The sequence below is a fragment of the Melozone crissalis genome, unplaced genomic scaffold (assembly GCF_028551555.1).
Source record: "Melozone crissalis strain CALT ecotype California unplaced genomic scaffold, PUWL_Pcris_2 ptg000023l_1, whole genome shotgun sequence".
NCBI classification, from domain to species: domain Eukaryota; kingdom Metazoa; phylum Chordata; class Aves; order Passeriformes; family Passerellidae; genus Melozone; species Melozone crissalis.
This window is the reverse complement of record NW_026535801.1, coordinates 5,246,863-5,270,538: the sequence shown is the minus strand read 5'-3', so window position 1 is coordinate 5,270,538 and position 23,676 is coordinate 5,246,863. Positions and strand designations below refer to the sequence as shown.

The following is a 23,676-nucleotide window of genomic DNA, read 5'->3' as shown; positions in this document are numbered from 1 at the left end:
AAATCCCCAAGATGCCTCCACTCCCACCAAGACCCTTCAATGCTGCTGAGCTTCTTGAAGTGCCTGGTAACATCTTTTCCAAAGGATTCGGAAGGGTCTCTGGAGGAGATGGAGAGCACAGGAGGAAAAGAGGCTCAGGCTGGCAGAGATGATGCAGGGGACTAAACAGCAGCATGACAAGGGTAGTCCAACACAGGAGATGAGGAGACCATGCTGTTTTGCTGAGGAACAGCAGTTTAGTGCTACCTGCCTGTGAGGCAGCAGCTCCATCTGCAAGAGGCTGCCCCTAGCACAGCGGCATCTCCCTGAGAGACTCCTCATGGAACAAACCACTCAATCTTAGACTGCCTGACAGCACTGGAAGACAAAATCCTGAGAGACCAGGGGCACCACTGGCAGGTATGAGAAGAGCTCACAGCTGCTGGTGGCTTTCCAAGACAGGGTTCCCGATTCACAGTGAGCTCCAAACCAGGCTGCCCACAAAGGAGGGCGTGGCTGCACCCCTGGCAGACCCCTTGCTCCCTCCTCAGGTCCTGCAGCCCTCACACCTCACCTTGAGCTGGATCTCACAGGCACAGAGGGGCTGCCCAGCTGAGAGGGGAACTGATGGGCAGCCAGGGCCCTGCCCGGAGCATGGGGGGGCTCCTGCACCCAACTTCACAGGGAGAGCTGCTGAGCACCTTGGAACCGAGCCTGGTGAGGAGCAGGGTGCTCCAGGGCGGGTCTCAGCAGGGCAAGGCAAAGCACCTGGCTGCTGGGGAAGGGGTGTTTGAGCAGCATCCCTCAGGAAGGTGCTGTCATGCCTGAAAAGGCTGTTTCCATACTGGCACTCGGACAGCACAACGCAGTCCATCTGGTGGGCACTGGAATCAGTGCTGGAGCCCGGCTGGAGCCCGCTGTGGTGCACTGGAGCTGCCCCAGCCTGCGGGAGCCACGGCTGTGAGAACCACTTCTCCTCTTGGGGCACTGCCTGCTCCCCCTCCCAGGAAAAGCTGGGCTCTGCATGGCCTGCCAGGGGCTGTTTGGGGAAGCCACCATGCCCTGGCAGCTGCCTGGCTCCTAAGGGGGCAGGGAGAGCAACCTCCACCTCACAGAGCTTCCCATCCCCAGAGAACAGGGACTCATGCAAGCCCTGGGCAGGGCAAGGAAAAGATTGGGAGGGGGGTGGCAGCCACAGCCCAGCCCCTGGGGGATTCTCAGGGCTGCCACCTGGCAGAGTCTGGGACTCCAGGTATGCTCCTGCAGCTTCCAGCTGTTTTGGAGCTACGGCCAGTGAAGCCTCTGATGGGCAAGGGGCTGGGTTTGCCTGGAGGGGGACACTGTGGCACAGAGTCCCCAAGGTGTTTGAGTGCACCAGCTGGCACCCAGGCTGGCTCTGAGCAGCAGGAAGAGTGTTATCTACAGGAGCAGAGAGGGTGGCTTCTGCCTGAAGGGCCTGGTTTGCCAGCTGCAGTGCTGCAGAGGATTTGCTGCTGGACATGGGGACACCCAGCACAGTCCCTGCCACCGGCCTGGCTGGGTTGAACGGGACCTGCTGCTCTGGCTGGGCAAAGCTGCCCTCAGAGGGAGCAGAGCCCATGGAGCCCACAGCCCCCTGGCCTCCCCATGTGCCCGCTGCCTGGGGCTCTGCTGGGAATGCTGAGCCAGCTGCCCAGCAGCGCTGGAAGTGAGCCACAGCACTGCTTTCCTCATGGCAGTGTGGGAACTCCGGGCTCTTTCCAGCACCCTCCCTGAGGAGCACCTGCCCCACACAGGATGGCACCTTGGTGCCAAGCCCCTGAGCTGGTGGCTCCTCCTGTGCCCCCAGGCTGAGCACAGCCTCCTCCCACTGCTGCAGCTCCGTGCTGCCCACGTTCAGGCTCTGGCAGGCGTTTCCATCCACCTCACTCTTCTCAAAGAGGGTTTCAATGACCACCAGGAGGGAGTTGCTCTCCTCCTTGGCACTGCTGGTGTCCTCATTCTGGGTCAGCCCATCAGGCCCAGGGATGAAACCTGGCAGGGAGAACTGAGGCACGTTATCCGTGTGGGAATTGTATATGGATGCATCCTGCTTCATCATGGCCCCAAGGAGAGAGTTGGGGTCCACCAAGCACTGCTCTGAGTTGGAGTTTGCTTGCACCTGCAGCTCCTCCTTGGCTTGGAAGGAGTCCAAGAACCCAGGAAGGGCATTCCCATACAAGACTGCTTCCCCCGTGGCAAAGCTGAAAGGCAGCTGCAGGTTTCTCTTGTGGAGATGTTCCTCCCCTTCTTCATTCCTTCAGTGTGGAGGCAAAAAGGGATGGAAAAACAGCATGAGCAGCTCCTCCAGGCCAGGCAAAACCACCCTTCTGACATCAAGGGGGTGGGGAACTCACAGCCTTGCCCTGGCTTTTCTAGAGGAAAAGGGGGCTGGATTGGGCTGGCTACAAGAGGGCTCTGGGGAGCCCACAGGGAGGTCTGCATCGCTCAGGAGGACAAATGCCGCAAAGTGCCAACCTCACCTCCCCTTCCCTCCCCCTCCACGGCCTCTGCGTGCCTCGGGCAGCCCCCCAGGCCCAGAGCAGCTGAAGGGGAACAGCAACACTCACGACAGGGCTCGCTGGCGGGCGATGATGCAGTCGGGCCTGTCCCCTTTGTAGACCAGCCGCGCGTTGGCCTGCACCCACACCCAGCTGCCCCTCTTGGTCAGCAGCCGGAACACCGTCAGCCCGCTCTCGCCCGTCTTCATCACTGGGGCAGGGACACAAAAGAAGTGCCACAGACAGAGATCTTCCATGGGGGCAGACAAATGACACGTGCAAGATGCCACGAGGTTGGGTATTGCCTCGTGGCCGTGCTACAGGAGCAGGAGATGCAGCATGCTGTCTCTCTGCCAACCCCTTGAGCTCATCCAGGAGGAAGAGCCTTTGTCACAGCTGCTCCAGCCCCAGGACAGACAGCACCAAGGAGCAATTGTACACCCAGGCCAGAGCCTTGAGGCACCCCACAAACACACCCCAGCACTCACTTCTCACGTGGTGCTCTGCGCAGTGCATCATGTCGGCCGCGTGCACAAACTGGTATCCAGACCCCCTCCTGCACAGCTCCACCTCCGTGTATCCCAGGACAACCTTCCCCCTGGAGACAGCACAGCAATGCAGTGACACCAGGGATGCATCCCCCACAGCTGCACCCCACTGGCCAGACCCCACTTTGGGTGGTGCAATGCTCCACCCTGGGCTGAGCTGCATCCCCTGTTCCACAAAGCACCCAAACCACAGCAGACAAGAAGTGCTGGTGCCCAGTTAACCTGCTCCCCCCCGTGTTACTGGGAGCCTGCAGTAGAGGGACAAATACATCAGGCCATGGGAGCTGGGTCAGGTGTTCCTCGTCCCCACCAGGTCTAGTTTTCTGTCCAGCACCAGGATTTTGCCGCAGGGAAAGCGCGAGATGCCTTACCGGGAATCACAGGCCATGGGAGTGAAGTCCAGCTTGTGCTTTGTCTGGAAGATCAGCGTTTTGGTCCAGAGCTCCAGGATGGAGAGAGGCTGGAGGAGTGTGGCAATGGCAAAGAGAGCAACTGGGGACTTGTCTGCTGCTGACTTTTGCTGCCCAAGAAGGAACTTCAGGCGCCCACAGAAATTCAAGGCCTTACACGGATTAGAAAACATGGGTGTGAAGCAAACAGGGTGGTGGGAACTGGCTGTCCTCTCATCCCTATGGGACACAAGAGGCTCTGCGGGCACAGGAGGAGCAGAAGGGTGTCCCAGCATTACCAGGAATCCCGAGGAGTTATCCAGCAGGCAGCGGAAGCGGCAGGTGAAGCTCCTCTCCACAAAGGATTGCTTCTCAGCACGGAGGTGCTGCGAGCCGGCGAGCAGCGGCTGCTCAGGGGGAAAAGCTGGAAAAGCAAAGGCAACAGGAAGCTTTCCCAGCTGTGCTGCACACACCCTGAGCTCCTGGATCAGAGGTGCTCGAGTGAAGTGCTGCAGGATCAGCCTGGCACTCACTGTCAGCAGCATGCACCGGGGGCCCGTGCAGCTGGCGGCGGAAGGCGGCCCTGTCGTCCGCATGGATCAGCTCGTACACGCTCTGGTAGATGAGATCCGACTGGAATGACAAAATAGAACCGTGTCTGCTCCTGGACAGCCTGGCAGACGTGTCAGGAGGAGGGCAGGGCAGAAGGTTTCCCTTCCTGAGTACTAAAAGTGCAGGATTGAGTGTGAAGAACAGGCAAATTCCAGCTCCTTCCCCTGCCACAGGAGCTGGTGCCCTTTGGGAAGCTTTGCTCTCCATCTGCACCTCCTTCCCACACCAGGACTGCATCCATCTGTTTCCAGCCAGGAGAACACGGTGCTCACCTGGTGGAAGCCCAGGTAGTCCTGCACGGTGGGGGAGATGTAGAAGATGTATCCGTCTCCAGTCACGGCGATGACAAATCCATTGAGTGCCTGAAAGCAAAAGTTCAGTCCAAACTTACTCTGCCCAGCTTCCATCCATGAAATCCTCCCAACTTGTTGGATGTTTCTTCAGCATCCTTCTTCCCCAACAAAGAACCCCACAAAGAAGGACAGCACTTGACAGCCATGCAAGATCCACTTCCGTGGAGTTTCTCGTTCACAGCACAAGCAATGATCCAAGCTGGACTGACCACTTTCTCCAAACCCCCCATGGAACCACCTGTCACTGCAGGGCAGCTCCTGCATCAGGAGGGACCAGCTAAGGAGAGGTTCCGTGGAGGATCTGGAGTCCTCCTTTCCATCTGGGAATAGCTACACTCTCCTAGGGCTGTGCTTTGGACATGATCATCCTCGTGGGTCCCTTCCAGCTCTGGATATTCTATGCTTCTGGCGACCATTTCAGGCTGATTTCCCCCAAAAGCAAAGCACTGCACTAGATAGTAACTCATGTCCCCTGTTCTTGACTGTGATATCTTTAATTTATTAGTGAATGGAAGGAGAGAAATTAGGGAAAGAATACCCTAAATGGAAACCTAGCATACAGATCCAGCTTGCTGAGGGACTAGTTCCTTCCCTTTGTGTGCTGCAGCCCCCTGAGGGATTCCAAGCCAGAGATTTCTGCAAATCACAATATATGCTTAAAATGATCTTTGTGGGGAGGAAAAAAAGCCACCAGACAGCTCAGCAGGGGGATTTCTGTCACAGTAACACCTCATAAGCTCTCCAGATGCCTTCAATCACCCCAGCCTGCCAATGCTCTGATGTTGATGGCTCAACAAATTGCCATCATATGGTCCAAGCCCAAAGCCCTGGGGAGTGCTCAGGAGCAGCTCCATGCTGGGGCAGCCACGGGATCCCTGCTGGTATCCAGCTGCTCCTCTGTGACCATCACACTCGCACACAGCTGGGACCCTGGGGGACCTCGTGTGGTGCAGGATTCACTGCCAAAAGTCACACCGAGCTCCCAGGAGTCACTGCCTCGCCAAAACCCCACATGGAGGCTCCTGCTGAGGGTCTGCTCACACTGCCTGCTGCCTGGAAGGGAGGGCCCTGCAGGAGCAGGGCTGAAGCGACCAAAGCCAGGCTTAAAGAGAGCCAAGCATCCATCTGCCGGCGTTTGGAGAGGTGGGAGAAGAGGACTGAAGGCCCAGAAAGCCTACAGGAGAGCTGAGGGTGGGCAGGCGCTGGCACAGGGTGTCCAGAGCAGCTGTGGCTGCCCCTGGATCCCTGGAAGTGTCCAAGGCCAGGCTGGATGGCTTGGAGCAGCCTGGGATGGTGGAAGGTGTCCCTGCCATGGCAGCTCATCACAAGATGAGCTTTGAGGTCCCTTCCCACCCAAACCATTCTGGGATTCTGCGAGAGCCCAGGCACAACAGATGGCAAGAACATGGCATGACTGAAGGTCTTGGCCAGACTCGCCCTGCAGCCCCAGTGAGCCCCACGTTCCTCAGCTGACATCAGTGCCCAGATGTTTGCTCAGCAGTCAGCCTTTCCATGTGACCTGCCATGCCAGGCCCTTCCAGCTCACATTTATAAATGGCAGCCCCAAGCAGCAGCACTGTGGGAGGCTGATTCACCAGCCCCTGGTGCTCTGAGCTTCACTGTCAGCTGTTTGATGAGACTCACGTGGCCTTTCTACAAAGCACAGCCCTCACTTCCCACTGGTTTTGTCCACCACTGTTTTCCAACGTCCAAGTGCTCTTCTTTTCTCCCCCACCACCTACAAAGCTGGCTTTTCCCATCCCAGGCAGGCTGTGAACTCATCCCTACATAGCTCACACAATGCCCCAGGCAGGGCAAGGAGTTCCTGGGGGATGTTTTGTCCCATAGCTCTCAATATTCTCCTCTTGCCCTTTGCTGAAGATATTGAACCAACCCAGCACCTTGGGAACTACTCAGGGATCCATCCTCACACCACCACATGACATTGACATCCCTGAACCTCCTGGTTGGGATGGAGCTCGTGTCCATGAGATATAACGCAATCAAAGGGGCAGAAAATTGCAGTGGGATGAGAGGAAATGTTGGGAATGGGGATCTGGACCCATCCCAGCCAGGCAGTGCCACTGATCTCTGTCCCCAGGAACTCAGTGCCTGCTGGAATCACAGTGAAGCAGCTCTGGGCAAGGCAGGGTCTCTTCCCACTCCACAAAAAGCTCCAGAGCAGCTTGGGCAGACCCCAAATGACCAAGCCATACCTGGAGCAGCAGCTCTCCCTCCGGAAACAACCCCCTGTCACCCTGCAGCTCCGTCCATCTGTCCCCTCCTGGGGGTCTGGGCTGATCCACGCAGTTGCCAACGTTTGGAGCTGTGGCTGCAAGTGAGAAGGCAAGAAATCAGTGTGGAATAGGTGTGACGGTGTTCACAGCGGTCTGAGGATGACGGGAAGAGATGAGGGTCTGACTCCATGTTTCAGAAGGCTTGATTTATTATTTTATGATATATATTACATTAAAACTGTACTAAAAGAATAGAAGAAAGGATTTCATCAGAAGGCAGCTAAGAATAGAATAGAAAGGAATGATAACAAAAGCTTGTGGCTTGGACTCTCTGTCTGAGCCAGCTGACTGTGACTGGACATTAATTAGAAACAACCAACATGGGCCAATCACAGATGCACCTGTTGCATTCCACAGCAGCAGATAACCATTGTTTACATTTTGTTCCTGAGGCCTCTCAGCTTCCCGGGAGGAAAAAATCCTAAGGAAAGGATTTTTCATGAAATATGTCTGTGACAGAAGAGGCAAACCAGGAGCCTCCTGCTCCTCCTCCCCACCCCAGGGCTGCTCATGCAGCTGCTGGGTGGAAGGTGTGACCATCACCAGGAACTGGCACAGAGCCCACTCACAGAGCCATGCCCAGCTTCTGGGCTGCCCAGGCTGGAGAATGTCAGGAGCCAGGACATGCCTCTGGCTGTCCTGAGCAGCCCAGACCCCTGCCAGGGGGCTCAGAGACCCTGGCACAGAGCCCAAAATGCCCCTGTGGTTTTGATTATGACCCGTGGAGCAAATTACCGACCTTGTATGAAAATCAGCAAGCCACAACAGTTTAAGTAGAATATCAGTGAAGTTATCATGGGGTGGAAAAGTAGATTTTAGGGTTTTTGGTATGGGGGCTCAGGAGGCAAGACGGAGGGAACTGGGTATGTCCAGCCTTTCTCCTTCTTCTTCTTGGCCTCCATGTTCTGCTGTGATGTTGGCACTTTTAGATTGGTTTAGAGTAGAAGCTCACTGTCTAACATAGGTGATAGGCACTGGAAAGTAATTGTAAATATTGTACATGTAGTTGTTTTTAGTATAAAAAGATAACACCGCCCTGGGGGCAGGCAGAGTGCCTCAGACTGTCTTGCTGAGCTGACCTTGGCAGGGCAGAAGAAAATTTTTTATAGATAAGATACAATAAACAACCTTGAGACCGAGAAATGAAGAGCTCTGACTCCTTCTTCAAGTGCCGGGCTGGGAAAAGAGACTTTCTAACTTATCTTGGGGTCACTCTGACAAGCTAGAGATCTCAACACTGAATCAGCCTGGGGAGCTCATGGCAGCAACTCCTTGCTTCCAACCAATCTAAAATGCCAACATCACAGCAGAAGATGGAGGCCAAGAAGAAGGAGAAAGGCTGGACACACACAGATCCCTCCATCTTGCTTCTTGAACTCCCATACCAAAAACTTTAAAATCCACTTTTCCACCCCATGATAACTTAACTAATATCCTACTTAAACTGTTGTGGCTTGCTGATCTTCATACAAAGTTGGCAATTTGCTCCACCAAGTCATAATCAAAACCACAAGCATTTTGGGCTCTGAGACCCCTGGCAGGAGTCTTGGCTGCTCAGGACAGCCAGAGGGATGTCCTGAGTTGTGACAATTCAGGAGCTTCCTCATACTTCAGCACTGGATGCCTTCAAGGCAACACCCCTGGGTGCAGCCAGCATGAAAGCTCTTGCTGCCCTGCTCATGGGACCTGGAGCATCACAGGACTCCCACAGAACCAGCTCTTCAGGGAACAGGAATGAGCACAGAGGCTCCCAGGGACATCTCCAGCACGATCCTTTATCCGCTGATTATCACTGAAAAAAAAACTCAAACCAGCAGCAAAAGGATGATTTTCAAGGCATGTTTTTGCACCAGCTCACACCAAAAAAAAAAAAAAAAAAAAAAAGAGAAAAATCACAGAAAGGCTCAAAGCAGCTCCTGCGTAGGAACCACCCCACCCCTGCCACCACCAGCAGCATGTGCAGCTCCCTGAGGTCTGGTACCCTGTGTAACTCACATCCCAGCAGAGAGCACTGCCTGCCCAGCTCAGCCCTGGGTGTCAGGTGGTGCTGGATCCAAAGGGAAAAGATCCTCTGAATTCTGGATATGAGGAGGCACCTCAAACTATCCATACATTTAGTTTTCTCCATGGCAGAAGCTCTCACTACACCACTGAAACGCTTCAAATGTTTGTTTGGTTTCTTCCCTGGTAACCAAAACCAAAACAATTTGGAATCTAAAGAAGTTTCACATGCAACTGCTGATCTGGGACACTCTGCTCTGCAGAAAAAAAAATGGATTGGCATGTTTGAATTCAAAACTAACTTGGAATGAAAGCATCCCTGGGATGTATTTACACCTGGAGCCTGAGTGCCAACAAGCACCCACCCGTGGAGGTTTCATCATGCAGGGCATGGATGCAGCAGGGTGAGGAGACACCAAGCAAAAAGTGTGATTGCCATGTGATCCCCAAGGGAAAAAAATCCCATCTGGACCACATGGCTTCAATTTGCACCTCATGGAGCCTAATAGTTTCAAAATGAAACACCGATTCTCATTTAAAATTTGATTTCTTTTGAAGGGCTGACTCCTCTCTAAAGCATTGAAATGAGGCAGGCTGGCAGGGGATTTCAAAAAGAAACAAAGTTCTCCCAAAATAAAGCTCCAAAAGGGGGGCACAGAACTTTTTGAGAGCATGCACATCCTGAGAGCATCTGGCCTCCAGCTCTCTCCCAGTGTCCACCAGCAGCATCTGCAGGGAAAGCTGGGGAGAGCTGCTGTGGCTTTCAGAATCCAGCAGGGAATACCCATTTTGGGCTTTCCAGCAAAATTTCTTCACCTCTCCCACTGATCTTAGCAAGGGGCTTTTAATCTCCCGCCAAAGGTGCTCGCTTCCCCTTCTCTCAAGCACAGAGCAGTCCATTTCTGCACAGCTGAGCTCAAAAATCCTCCAGAATCTGTCTCCCATGGGACACACCTGACCTGGGGAGAAGGTCTGGAGCATGGAGAGAGGGCAGGAAACTCGGAGAGATGTTGTGTGCCCCCAAAGTGCAGGTGGTGGTGAGCAGCTGGTGCTCACGGCCAGCCCAGTCCTCACCATCCACAGCCAGGGGCCCTGCTGTTCCTGAGGCTCTCCTCCTCCAAACAGATCTCTGAAATCATCCTCGCTCAAACTGCCAAGAACCATCGGGACTGGGAGCAATCCCAAGGGAAACCCAAGCACTTCCAGGCAGAGGACTCCAGGCCCATGCAACCACCAAGGGTACAGGGGCTATTCCCAGTCACTTTTTTGTTGTCTTACATATCAAGAGTTTTATTATCATTATGGCGCAAGGATTCCATATCGCCAGAGTTTTGTAACTCCTCGATGTTTCTTGCAGGCATCTCCTCTAAGCACTGACTGTTCCTGGTCCTTGCAGTAGTCATCATCTGACTCCAGATCCCACCAATCCACTCTTTTATACCACTGTTCTTACTTGCTACAGGTGTGGCATGTTGAGATCAGGCCTGTTCCTAATCTTTAGTAATTGGTCCGGCTGCAACTCGTCGGGGGATAAGATTACATTCTATACCACCTTCATTCACCCATAGTGTATCCCCCGACACTTTTTGACTTGGAAGGAAAAAAGCCAACATTTTAACCATATCCCAGCTGACTTACAACACAGGAAACCTCACATGAGGGAGGGGGTCACTCCTGAAACAGCCCCTTGCTTGAGACAAGACGGGGAGATGCCACCCTCTGGAATCCCACCTGGAGCCATGTGTGACCGTGTTCACAGGGGTTTTCAAATGAGGGAAGAGATGAGAATGTTGACGCCGTATTTCAGAAGGCTTGATTTATTATTTTATGATATATATTACACTAAAACTATACTAAAAGAATAGAAGAAAAAGTTCACATCAGAAGGCTAGCTAAGAATAGAATAGAATGATAACAAAGGTTTGTGGCTCAGACAGAGAGAGAGCCAGCTGGGCTGTGATTGGCCATTAATTCCAAACATCCACATAAGACCAATCACAGAGCCGCCTGTTGCATTCCACAGCAGCAGATAACCACTATTTACATTTTGTTCCTGAGGCCTCACAGCTTCTCAGGAGGAAAAATCCTAAGGAAAGGATTTTCATGAAAAGATGTCTGTGACAGCCATGGATCCCCCAGCCTGCTGCAGCCAGGTCTGCAAGGGGCCAAGGGCTAAGATGGACTGGAAACAGTGGCTGGCAGGGAGAAGAGACCCCCACTGGCTGCCAGGCAGCACAAAGCAGGTGAGAAGCTGTATTAAAAGCTGGCTAATTAATCTCATTTAACACACTCCTTCCAATGGAGCAGTTCAGACTCCCACACAAAGCAGCTGAGATCACAAATTAATGGGATTAAAGGCAACAGGTCCAACGTGTATCCAAATCTATAATATACCCACAACAACAAAAGTAACTGGGTAAAAGGACAATTCCCTTTTGCTGTTTTTGCCCAGTTTTTCCAATCTCCTGCAGTGCATCTTGGACAATTAATGGGAATTAACACATGGCTGTGGTGCTTAGGGACGTGGGTTAGTAGTGGGCTTTGCAGCGCTGGGTTAATGATTGGACTTGATTACCACAGAGGTCTTTTCCAAGCTCAGTGATTCCATAATTCCATGAAAAAGACCGTGGCAAAAGCCATCTGCATTACCAGCTAAGTCCCAGGCATCTGCTGGGGTAGTGTGGTCGTCACTTACATTTTCAAAGTGCTGGGGCTGTGTGTAATTTTTAAGACAGTAGGGAAAAATCCAGCTCTGTTTCAAACCCCAATACCACCCAGAGCACTGCAGGTTTCCTGCTGGTGGTGTGATCCCCAAGGACTGCAAGGTTTTTACTCAGCCAGGGAAGATGCCAGACAGGATCAGCAGAGCTTCCAGCATCAATGAATCAGGATGGGCCCCACACATCCCCAAGAGCACCTCTGTCGCAGACAACTTTTATGGAAAAATCCTTTCCTTAGGATTTTTCCTCCTGAGAAGCTGAGAGGCCTCAGGAACAAAATGTAAACAATGGTTATCTGCTGCTGTGGAATGGAACAAGTAGATCTTTGATTGGCCCATGTTGGTTGTTTCTAATTAATGGCTAATCACAGTCAGCTGGCTTGGACTCTCTGTCTGAGACACAAGCCTTTGTTATCATTCATTCTTATTCTATTCTTAGCCAGCCTTCTGATGAAATCCTTTCTTCTATTCCTTTAGTATAGTTTTAATGTACTATATATCATAAAATAATAACTCAAGCCTTCTGAAACATGGAGTCAGATCCTCATCTCTTCCCTCATCCTAAGACCCCTGTGAATACCATCACACACCCTCTTATGGGTTGGCTTTCTTGCCTCTGCAAGGAGGTTCCTAAGCCCTGAAATGGAGGAAAACTTCCAGCAGAAGAAAGACAAAGGGGCAAAGTAATGTAACCCCTTCACTTTTTTGCCCATCACATTCCCTAAGGAAAACGTGACAAGGCTAAAACACATCCCTTGCCTCTGGCATAGATTCGGTGCTGAAAATAAAAGGTTACTGGTAACAACCCCAGAGCCAGATCTGCTCTCTCAGACTGGGTTACACTGAAAAGCTTCATCCATGGCAAACACTTCTCTTTGGACAGGCTCTAGAGGTGCCTGGCATCCAAAACCCAAGAGCTCCCAGCTCTTCCAGCAACAGTGAGCCACACACAACCATTTTTGTCTTGGATCCAATCCCAAACCCTGTCAAGTCAGCACCAACCTTTGCCTCCTCAGCTGCTGAACAAAGGCACGGCGCCAAGCAGAGCAGGCTCATGCCATCCAAGTGAGACAGACAAATGCCAAACCCACGGATTAGAAACTCCATGGAAAAGTCACTCAGCGTCTTCTGAGGAGCACAGAAATGCCCTGGGGAGCGCTGGCATCCCCAAATCCACACCAGCCTCTCCAACCTGCTGCTGCAAACCTTCATCCCACACAGTCCTGCAGGATCTTGCCCAGGGACAGACTTGAGCTCGACTCCTTTCACTGCCTCAGACCCCTGCAGCTTCGGCCCAACAGCCAGCTCTGGTAACAACAAACAAAGAGGAGATGAATAAAAAAAGCTAATTTAGTGCTGATTGCAGCGAGATTACCCAGGGAGACCTGCTGCCAGCTGCCCTGCAGCACAGCACTGGGGAGGGAGCTGGTGAGACCAGCACCAGAGGGGGGAAAGGACCTGGTGAGGCCTCTCCTGAGCTCCAGCCAGGTGAGCTGCATGGGGAGGCAGCCCACTGTTCACTGTTTGCTAGGAACTCTTAGATATCCCAAGCTTTGCCAGACTCCAGAGTGTGGTCTCACACCAGGACAGGGTTTTCCATGGATTCTGAAAGAGATTGGCAAAGAATTCTCCCCTGTGAGGGTGGTGAGGCCCTGGCACAGATTACCAGAGCAGCTGTGGGTGCTCCATCCCTGGAAGAGTTTCAGGCCAGGCTGGACAGGGCCTGGAGCACCCTGGGATGGTGGGAGGTGTCCCTGCCCATGGAAGGGGGTGGGATGGGATGAACTTCCTTCCAACCCAAACCAGCGCGGGACTCTGTGATCCTCTCTTCTCCTAGGAAGAAGGCATGGCAGCACAATTCCTAATCACACCCTCTCCACCTCAGAGAGCATTTTAAGCCCCATTTTCTCGCTCACCCTTGGCAGAGCCACATCTGCAATCCCAACATCTGCTTCCTTTGCTATAGGAACTGCAGGAAACGAACCCCAGCACAGCTCTCCAGCTAGCTGGAGCTTTACCAAGCCACAAAAATCCATCCAGGCTTTTATGAGATCTCCCTCTTTACAGCAAGTCACAGCACAGAGAGGCCAGAGCATCGTGGCAGTCGGCAGCAGAGACACCAGCTTTTCTCCTTGGGCTCTTGCTCTCATCAGCAAAGTCACTCCAGATCTGTCTGGGAGGCTGTCACACACAGGTCCAAGTAGCAACCACTGCAAATTGGTTTGCAGACAGAGCTCAGCACAAATCTGGCAGTGAGGTCCAGCCACTGTTCACACGAGTGACAAAACCTTTAAAGTGCCCTTGAGGCAGAGGCAGTGATAGCACCAGAGCTGTCACCGCTACCCAGGCTGGGCAGAGCTCGGGCAGACCAAGCCCTGAGCCCCCTGGTTTTGTGCAGGGAAGGCTGAGATCCCAGGCAGCTGCGAGAGAGCTGTGCAACACCTGCAGTGTTTGCCCTGGGGCACAGGGGAGTTACAGCATGCACACCTGTGACCGTGTTCACAGGGGTTCTTGGACTGGGGGAGAGACGAGGCTGTTTCAGAAGGCTTGATTTATTATTTTATGATATATATTACATTAAAACTATACTGAAAGAATAGAAGAAAAGGTTCCATCAGAAAGCTAGCTAAGAATAGAATAACAAAGAATGAATAATAACAAAAGCTTGTGTCTCGGACAGAGAGTCTGAGCCAGCTGACTGTGATTGGCCATTAATTAAAAACAACTCCTTGAGACCAATCACAGATGCCCCTGTTGCATTCCACAGCAGCAGATAACCATTGTTTACATTTTGTTCCTGAGGCTTCTCAGCCTCTCAGGAGGAAAAATCCTAAAAAAAAGATTTTTTTGTGAAAGATGTCTGCAACACACACCCTGAATCAGCCCGTGGAGGCATGGAAGGAGCTCCCAGAGCTTCCCCCTCTAGACCTGAGGCTTATCATTTCCAGCAAACTACTAATTAGTCTGGTTTCTTAAAGCACAGACAGAGGAGAATATTCAAAAGCAAAGCAGACTCAAAGGACGATGCAGTGAGTCACTACCCTGCAATGGAAACCAGGGTCCCATGCAGATGACAAGTCACTTTCCTCATATCCCCTGTGGAAGTAGGCACTGATACTAGCACCCAAACCCACTGTGGTTGTCTGTCGCAGACATCTTTTATGGAAAATCCTTTCCTTAGGATTTTTCCTCCTGAGAAGCTGAGAATCCTCAGGAACAAAATGTAAACATTGATTATCTGCTGCTGTGGAATGCAACAGGTGCATCTGTGATTGGTCTCACAGATTGGTTGTTTGTAATTAATGGCCAATCACAGTCAGCTGGCTTGGAGACTCTGTCTGAGACAGAAGCTTTTGTGATCATCCTTTCCTATTCTATTCTTAGCCAGCCTTCTGATGAAATCCTTTCTTCTATTGCTTTTAGTATAGTTTTAATGTAATATATATCATAAAATAATAAATCAGCCTTCTGAAACATGGAGTCAGATCCTTGTCTCTTCCCTCAACCTGAGACCCCTGTGAACACCGTCACAGTTGTCCCCTGCTCTGTCCCACCCTAAACACTGCCCCAGGCTCCTACACCCCATTAAACAGATCTGTTCCACAGCACCCACACCTCAGAAATACCAGAGAAGGTGGAGAAGGCTGGAAGCCCCTTCTCAGATTTCTCCTGGTGTTAGCAGCCAGACAACACATGGAAGCTCCACTCTAGGGCTGGAGAAAATGCAGCACAAGGGGAAAAGGAGCCTCAGGGCATCACCCTGCAATTGGTCTCTCAATTGCCTGGAGATAAGGCAATTACCACTCTATCAAAACATCCATCTCTATCCTGCCTGGAGATAAGGCTGGGCTTGGGCTGTGGGTGAGGATAGGGATGCTCCTCAGATGATGCCATGCTCTCCCTGCTGCAGGAGAAGAGCCTGCACAAAGCACAGCACAGCAAACCTGAGGCAGGAAGCAGAGCACAAGGGGTGCCAGCACGTCCCCCCAAAATTCCCAACAGGACACACCAGCAGCATGGGGCTGCTGTGACCTGCAGCTGGCACGGGTCTTCACCTGGCACGCCTGAGACCCAGGCCAAGCCTGATGTATCTGGGATGATCTGAAGTCAAACAAGATGAACTTCAGGGCAGAGCAAGGGGAAGGAGCTGGCAATCACAGGCAAGTGGCCAGATGGGAATAACTGGCCTGGCAGAAGGGGGCTGCAGAGCCCCTGCAATGCCAAAGGCTTTTCCCGAGCAGCTCTCTCGCTGGGAAGCACACGCTGAGCACATCCACTGAGAACTAGCTCCTGCTTGGAGGCACAGGTCCCATCTGGAGAGCCTGGCACGGGAGTCTCCTCCTGGAGCCCAGCATCCCAGCTGGAGAGGGCCCTGGGAGAGCCCAGAGGAGTGGGCAGGAGGGAAAAACCAAGGGAGCCAAGTTTATCCAATCTGCCGTGGGGAGAAGACACAATAGGAGCCTCTAAATATAAAAAGCTGCTGCTGCCTTCCTGCCCCATATGCTCTGCATTCCCCAGTGTCCAGCTCCCATTCCATCAGGCCCAAGTCACTGCAGAGGGAACACGTCCCTATCCACGTGTGCTGGTGACTCCTGGGAATGTGGTGACTGCCCCCAGCCAGGCCCTGCACCATATATAATGTTAAAATTTATTAAACACACACTGTAACTGTAATAATAATAAAGGGTTGAAGAAGAATAGGGAGGGTGGGAGAAGGAATATGGAATAAATATAAGAATACCAAATATGGAATAAACAAGGAAATACAGAATATGAAATACAGTAAAAGGGAACATGTAATATGTATTACATCATGACCATTCAATTATTTAGTGAATTTAATTTTAAATTCCCATTCCAGTCAGATGAGGGCATTGTTGCAGTTCAGCAAGACACAATGCTTTACCCACCTCTCTCTTCTTCACAGGGTGCTGGGAGTGCGACACAGGAGGAGTTTTGGACATAAAGGCTGGCTGGATTTTTGGACATAAAGGATGGCTGCTTATGAGATGAAGGAATTTTCAGGAGGTCTCAGCTGCTGGGCAGGCCCCCAAGTGTCTCCCACCATCCATGGTGACATTTTCCTGCCAGTATCAACATCCAAGGGCCTGCTCCTATAACTCACCATCACGCTTCCCTCAGGAAACACAACCTCCCATCTCAAAGCTTGGGGCGGAATGTCACAGACAGCTTTTATGAAAAATCCTTTCCTTAGGATTTTTCCTCCTGAGAAGCTGAGAGGCCTCAAGAACAAAATGTAAATAGTGGTTATCTGCTGCTGTGGAATGCAACAGGTGGATCTGTGGTTGGCCCATGTTGGTTGTTTCCAATTAATGGCCAATCACAGTCAGCTGGCTCGTACAGAGAGTCTGAGCCACAAACCTTTGTTATGATTCTTTCTTATTCTATTCTTAGCTGGCCTTCTGATGAAATCCTTTCTTCTATTCTTTTAGTATAGTTTTAATGTAATATATATCAAAAGATAATAACTCAAGCCTTCTGAAACATGGAGTCAGATCCTCGTCTCTCCCCTCATCCTGGGACCCCTGTGAACGCCGTCACAGTGGAACACGAGCTGTGCAGTGGGGATCGATCCCAGGGGCTTTTCCCCCCTCCCAGCACGGACACTCACCCCTCAGGTAGCTCTTCACCCTCAGGTAGCCCACGGCCAGGCGGAGGATGGAGAGTTTATCCAGCCTGGAGCGCACATCCTCGGGGAAGGGCAGCAGCCCCGTCAGCTTGCTCAGCTCCTGGTTCAGCCGCTCCCGGTGCCGCTTGGAGGGGTTGGACTTCACACCCTCGGCAGGGGGGGCTTTGGGGCTGCAAGAGGCACAGGAGAGGGTAATCAAGCTGGGATTGTCCAGCAGGCTCTTTTCAAACCCAGCACTGGCTTTGGTACAGCCACAACAGTGAAATTATTAAGACTTTTACACACACACACTGCTCCTCTTAAAAATCACAGAGTAGTTTGGGTTGGAAGAGACCTCAAAGCTCATCTTGTTCCACCCCCTTCCACTATCCCAGGCAGCTCCAAGACCTGTACAACCTGGCCTGGAACACTTCCAGGGATAGGGCAGAATGAGATGAGCTTTAAGGTCCCTAACCAACACAAACCATTCTGGGATTCTGTGACTTAAACAAAGGGACATCGCATAGGGTGATTTAGGGCACTGCACTGTGAAAAGAGCCTCTCTTAAAAAAAAAAAAAAAAAAAAAAAAAAAAAAAAAAAAAGTTTTCTGATTTCTGTCCCTTTCAGATGGGCATTTCCAAATTAAACCAGCATTTGATGCCAAACTTAGGAGGAACAGTGTTCAGGAGAGCAGCCTGAAGCCTACATGAGGTCCCATCTCTTTGAGCTGCACTTATTTCACCCACCCCAGCCAAAACCCCAGCACAGCAATAAGAGCTCAGTTAATAGCTTTAACAAGTCCTGGATGTCACCCTGTGTCCTTCATTTTTTAATGCCAATCTGAATTTCACAGCTCAAAGACAAACCCAGATCTGCATCCCCTAACACGCAGCTCATTTGGTTTGATGTAATTTGTCTAACCACAAACTCGCAGCCTCTCTTCAGGAAGGAGCTTTGGAAAACAGGATCTGCCAGTGTTTAGCAGCAATTTAAGCTCCCTCCTCTACCACCACTCTCCAATCTCATCTGGCAGGGCTGCTCGCATGTGTGACACGAGAGGAAATGAGCATTAAATGAAATGCACCGAAGTGCCTGTTGAATTTGCAGCTCAGGGAGAGACTGAGGGGTCTTTTAAGGCTGAATGGAAAACTGCAGCATTTCCCCAGGAAAGCTGAAGCCTGCTGCGTTGTAAGAGCTGCATTAGGAGGGATATCCCCTCTCTCAGGGAGGCTGGCACAACCCAGCTCCAAACTAGTCCACACAAGCTGGGTAAAACACACTGGCACTGTTTACAAAGCTGAAACACTTTTGAAATCACAGTCACGCACCAGGAAGGAGAAAAATTAAATTAGGTTTCAGAAAATTTGTATGAGATTCCTCAGATATCCTTTAAAGTCTTCTGGCCACTCACCACCCAAATCCAGCTCCAAACAGACAGAAAGAAGAGAAAATGGGACTGGTTTGTTTTTCCCCAGCTGCTCCTTTAACGGGGGAAGTGTATCCCTTCTGCAAGCTGGCAAGTACCAAGGGAGATTACTCCTGACAGCGGGACTTGCCTGAGCTGATCTATTAATTCTCAAGAACAGTTTTTTGAAGTCAGTAAGAAGGAGAAGCCCCTGAGCCCATCCTCCCTGTCACGTCCCACTGCCACCAGCCCTGCTCCGCCTGGCCGCTCCCAGCAGGGTCCCGCTCCAAGGTCTGACCCAGCACGGAGAAAATGAATCTCTTCCCATTCCCAAGGCTGACCTTGCAGAACTCAGGGAATGAGGGCCCTTCTGCTCCAAAGAGACACCTTCTCCTGCACCCTGAGATGCACAAATCCAGCCCAAACCCTCAGGCTGGTTTGCCAGAGGGCTGGAATCACCACTCCGAGATGAACAGAAGACAGGTTTGTGGCAAAACAACCATCCTTCATGTTTACACAACAAGACTCCCAATTAAATACCCAAGAGAGGCTCAGGGTCACCTCACTACAGGTTTAAAGTATTGATGCTCCCTCCTTCATCCTGGGCTTGGACTCAGCTCATCCTTCTCCACAGCCTCCCAGAAACAGACACCCACCTTTAGCTCCTGTACACCTGGAAAAGCTGAGCTTAAACAGGCTGGTGGGATTTGGGAGCTGGGGAAGGCAGGAAACACCGGCGACACCGAGGGGGATGTTATGCAACAGCTACTGACCAGCGTGGTAATTAATAATTACAGAATCGAGGTGTTCTGGTAATTACTAATCGCTGTACGATTGATTTAGGCGGGCACCAAAAACAACCCAGCCTGCAAATCACCGCCGAGCGGCTGAAACTCCGCGGCGAGCTTACGGAGGACGAGCATCTTCGGGATTTCTGCTCTCCCACCAGCGTGCCGGAGCCGGCAGCGCGTTAGCTCCAATTAACCCTGATTAAAACCCGGCAACCCAAGCGTGCTGCTGCTGCCGCCGCCGCCGCCTTTGGCTCCCCCAAAGGCACTTCCCAGAGCCCAGCCGGGCTCTCGCTGCCCCGTCCCACGCACCCACCTCTTGGGCACCGGCTTCCTCCTCTTCCTGCCCGCGTACATCCCCGACAACACCGGCAAGAACAGTGGCGACAGCGGCACCGCGCCCGGGGCGGGGCTCCGGACACCGGCACCGGCCACGCCCTTGGGGACACCACGCCCTTGGGGACACGGGACCCACGGAGCGCGGTCCCTAGTGTCATAAATGAGGAGCTTGACGCTTCTTATTTATGACACTATTCAAGCAGGAAAGGTAAAGTGTGAGCAATGCAGCGCTGGGTACAGCGGGGGAAGTTTTCCCTCTCCAGCTGCACACCCATAGTTGAGGTTTACAGGTATTTATTTATAGGGGTGCTCATCAGCTTTTTCAGCAGTTTCTATTCCCTGTTTTTACATCGCAATTCTAAACGCTGTTGTGATTTAGTTTGTCTCAGGATGTATCCCAAAAGGAGTATCCACAGATGTCAGGGGTCCGGTTTCGGAAAGAAGGAAGACGAATCCCATCTGGTGAAGTCCAGCTCCCCAGATGTGGGTCTGTCGCAGACAACTTTTATGGAAAATCCTTTCCTTAGGATTTTTCCTCCTGAGAAGCTGAGAGGCCTCAGGAACAAAATGTAAACATTGGTTATCTGCTGCTGTGGAATGCAACAGGTGCATCTGTGATTGGTCTCATGTGGTTGTTTGTAATTAATGGCCAGTCACAGTCAGCTGGGTTGGACAAAGCTGGCTTTGTTATCATTCTTTCCTTGCTATTCTTAGCTAGCCTTCTGATGAAATCTTTTCTTCTATTCTTTTAGTATAGTTTTAACGTAACATATATCATAAAATAATGAATCAAGCCTTCTGAAACATGGAGCCAACATTCTCGTCTCTTCCCCAACCCAAGAACCCCTGTGAACACCGTCGCATGTGTCCACCTTTTAATTACAAGGACTGTAAATCTCATAACAGTGATGTCCACCTTCCCTTGGTCGAAACTATTAATCCTTGATTTGATGTTCATCTTCCTTTCTCAAGCTGCTCTTCTCTGCTTTATTAAGGCATGAGATAAGCATATTTCCTTTATATATATTCCAAAGCTATAGTTTCAAGGATACAAACAATATTCTAAAATTGTACTTCAAAAGTTTATTATTGTACAATCTGTTATGAATAAGAAGCTTAACTAGGCCAATATTCAAGCAGCAATCAATTTATTAATTATTTTGGCAAAGTATGAGCAATACAGCGCTGGCTACAGCGGGGGAAGTTCTCCCTCCAGCTGCACACCGATAGTTGAGGGTTACAGGTATTTATAGGGGCACTCATGAGCTTTCTCAGCAGTTTCTAGTCCCAATTTTTACTCATCAGCGGTTTATAGCCCCAATTTTTACATCACAATTCTACACACTATTGTGATTTAGTTTTTCTCAGGATGATCCATGGGCAACCATGCTCCAGGAACGTGGGGATCACCGTGCCTGTGGGCCATTGTCCAAGGGGGACACGGAATCCTGGCAAACACCGTATCCATGCATCACCATTCCAGAGCCTGATGGCCCTTCAGGAAAAACCAGCCTGTTTTTTCTCAGTTTTTGCCTTTCCCTGGGTTAGTGCTGCCCAAAATTTTTGCTCTTCCCCCAAAACCAGCTCCAGCTGCTGTGCTGAGGCTGGCCAGGGAAGCTGTGGCTGCCCCTGGATCCCTGGAAGGGCTCAAGGCCAGGGCTTGGAGCATCCAAGAGTCTGGCTGCAGCCAGAGCTGTTAAGGAAAGCTGGACACATCCTTTGTGGATTGTTTGGCTGGGTTTTTCAAGCTGTTTGCAAATTCCAGGGATAAATCCTTGGCATGCAACTTGATTGCTTCTTGCCAGGGGGCAAAGCAGAGGCCGCTAATGGTGTCACAAATGCGCCAGCTCAGCAGAGCCGATGTCACTTTGATGGGAAATGCGGAAAACGTTTGGTTGCGACCTTCCCAGGCCCAGGAATTTAATTTAATGTGTTTAAACGAGGGCTCGGGTCACTGCACACGCTGCCAGCCTCCAAGCCTGGGGATGCTGCTCCAGCACCTGGAGCAGGGTGCGGAGGGAATTAGGACAACTGGATGTGCAGGTATTGGGAAGAGACCCGCCCCAGGCTCCCTCCTGTGGGGACCTGCGGGTGGCACAGTGCAGGCATCCTGTCTGTCCCTCTTCCTGGCTGTTCCCTAACCCGGCTGTTCCCTATTCCAACCTGCTCCCTAACCTGGCAGTTCATTGTCCTGCTTGCTCCTGTCCCCATCTGCTCCCTAACCCGGCTCTCCCCTGTCCCACCTGTTCCCTATTCCCACCTTCTCCCTAACCCGGCTGTTCCCTATTCCCACTGTGAAAAAAATGTATATTCTATGATTGGCTTTTCGCGAATATTCAAATGAATATTGTATGCGTTGTGTTAGAAAGTTATGCTGTATTTTCTTAAGTAGTGTGTTAAATATAGTTTTAGGTTATAAAAAAATGTTAAAATAGAAACGATGCTATGTAGGATACCTCTTTTAAAAGAAAGGACTGGCAGCGAGATAGCAGCCACAGGACACCTGAATCTTTCAGAGAAAGAGAATTTATTGCTCCATTATCAGAAGAAATGAACTTCTTCCCACCTTGCTCAGCCCTGAAGATGCTGTCAGGATTCAGAGGAAGAAGTTGACACTGACCAGACAGAATCCTGTGTTTGAATGGAATTTATGCACCATGTATGAGGTGTATGAATATGCAACAGGCTGTTGCTTTTAAGGGTTAATCCTCTGTTAACGTGTGTCCTTTTTCGGGCTTATTTTGCCCAGAAAAAGGTACCCGGACCATCAGTAACTCTTTGTATTTATTGTCTCATATTGTCCTAATTCAAATTGTCCAAATTATTATTACTCTAATTGCATGACTATTTTTATAACCATTTTATTACTATTAAACTTTTAAAATTTTAAAAACAAGTGATTGGCGTTTTTCACACCACCTTCTCCCTAACCCAGCTGTTCCCTATTCCCAGCTGCTCCCTAACCCGCCTGTCCCTTATCCTGCCGCTCCCAATGCAGGCTGTTCCCTGTCCCACTGCTCCCGAACTCGGCTGGGCCCAGTCCCACCTTCTGCCTGTTCCTATTCCGAGTGCTATTCCCAAACCCGCCTGTTCCCTATTCCTAACCTGGCTGTCCCCATTCCCTAACCCGGCTGTTCCCTGTTCCTAACCAGGCTATTCCATATTCCTAACCAGGCTGTTCCCATTCCCTAACCCAGCCGTTCCCATTCCCTAACCAGGCTATTCCCTGTTCCTAACCAGGCTGTTCCCATTCCCTAACCCGGCCATTCCCATTCCCTAACCAGGCTGTTCCCTGTTCCCTATTCCTAACCAGGCTGTTCCCATTCCCTAACCCGGCCATTCCCATTCCCTAACCAGGCTGTTCCCTATTCCTAACCAGGCCGTTCCCAGTCCCTAACCAGGCTGTCCCCTATTCCTAACCCGGCTGTTCCCATTCCTAACCAGGCCGTTCCCATTCCCTAACCTGGCTGTTTTCTGTTCCTAACCCGGCTGTTTCCTGTTCCTAACCAGGCCGTTCCCAGTCCCTAACCAGGCTGTTCCCTGTTCCCTATTCCTAACCAGGCTGTTCCCATTCCCTAACCCGGCCATTCCCATTCCCTAACCCGCCTGTTCCCTATTCCTAACCCGGCCGTTCCCAGTCCCTAACCGGGCTGTTCCCTGTTCTTAACTCGGCTGTCCCCATTCCCTAACCCAGCTGTTCCCTGTTCCTAACCAGGCTATTCCATATTCCTAACCCGGCTGTCCCCTATTCCTAACCAGGCTGTTCCCTGTCCCTAACCTGGCCGTTCCCATTCCCTAACCCGGCTGTTCCCATTCCCTAACCCGGCTGTTCCCTGTCCCACCTGCTCACTGACCCGACTGTCCCTGGTCCCGCCTAGTGCTTAAGCCCTGTTCCTTGGCCAGGCTGTTCTCTGTCCCCGCTAACCCGGGCCATTCCCGGTCCCGCCTGTCTCTATCACTGTCGCTCCCGCCAGAGCCCTCACGGTTTGTGGGCGTGGCCTTTCTCAAGGGGGCGTGGCCACGGGCGTGGCCTAACGGCGCCTTCATCACCGCGGCGCGCCGCCTCTCCCGCTGGCGTCATCGCCGCGCGCCGCCGC

General features: G+C 51.5%; 1 protein-coding gene across 1 annotated transcript; it reads right to left on the bottom strand.

Annotated features, from left to right (window-relative positions):
* Positions 1 to 526: 526 nt before the first annotated feature.
* Positions 527 to 19,597, bottom strand: LOC128937935 (uncharacterized). The gene is made up of 10 exons (XM_054277819.1): positions 19,557 to 19,597; positions 17,050 to 17,237; positions 6,617 to 6,732; positions 4,320 to 4,409; positions 3,969 to 4,068; positions 3,735 to 3,859; positions 3,418 to 3,608; positions 2,987 to 3,096; positions 2,568 to 2,709; positions 527 to 2,255 (listed from the first exon to the last, which is right to left on the bottom strand). The coding sequence occupies exons 1-10, from the start codon at positions 19,595 to 19,597 to the stop codon at positions 527 to 529; spliced, it is 2,832 nt and encodes a 943-aa protein (XP_054133794.1).
* Between the last annotated feature and the right edge of the window lie 4,079 nt (positions 19,598 to 23,676).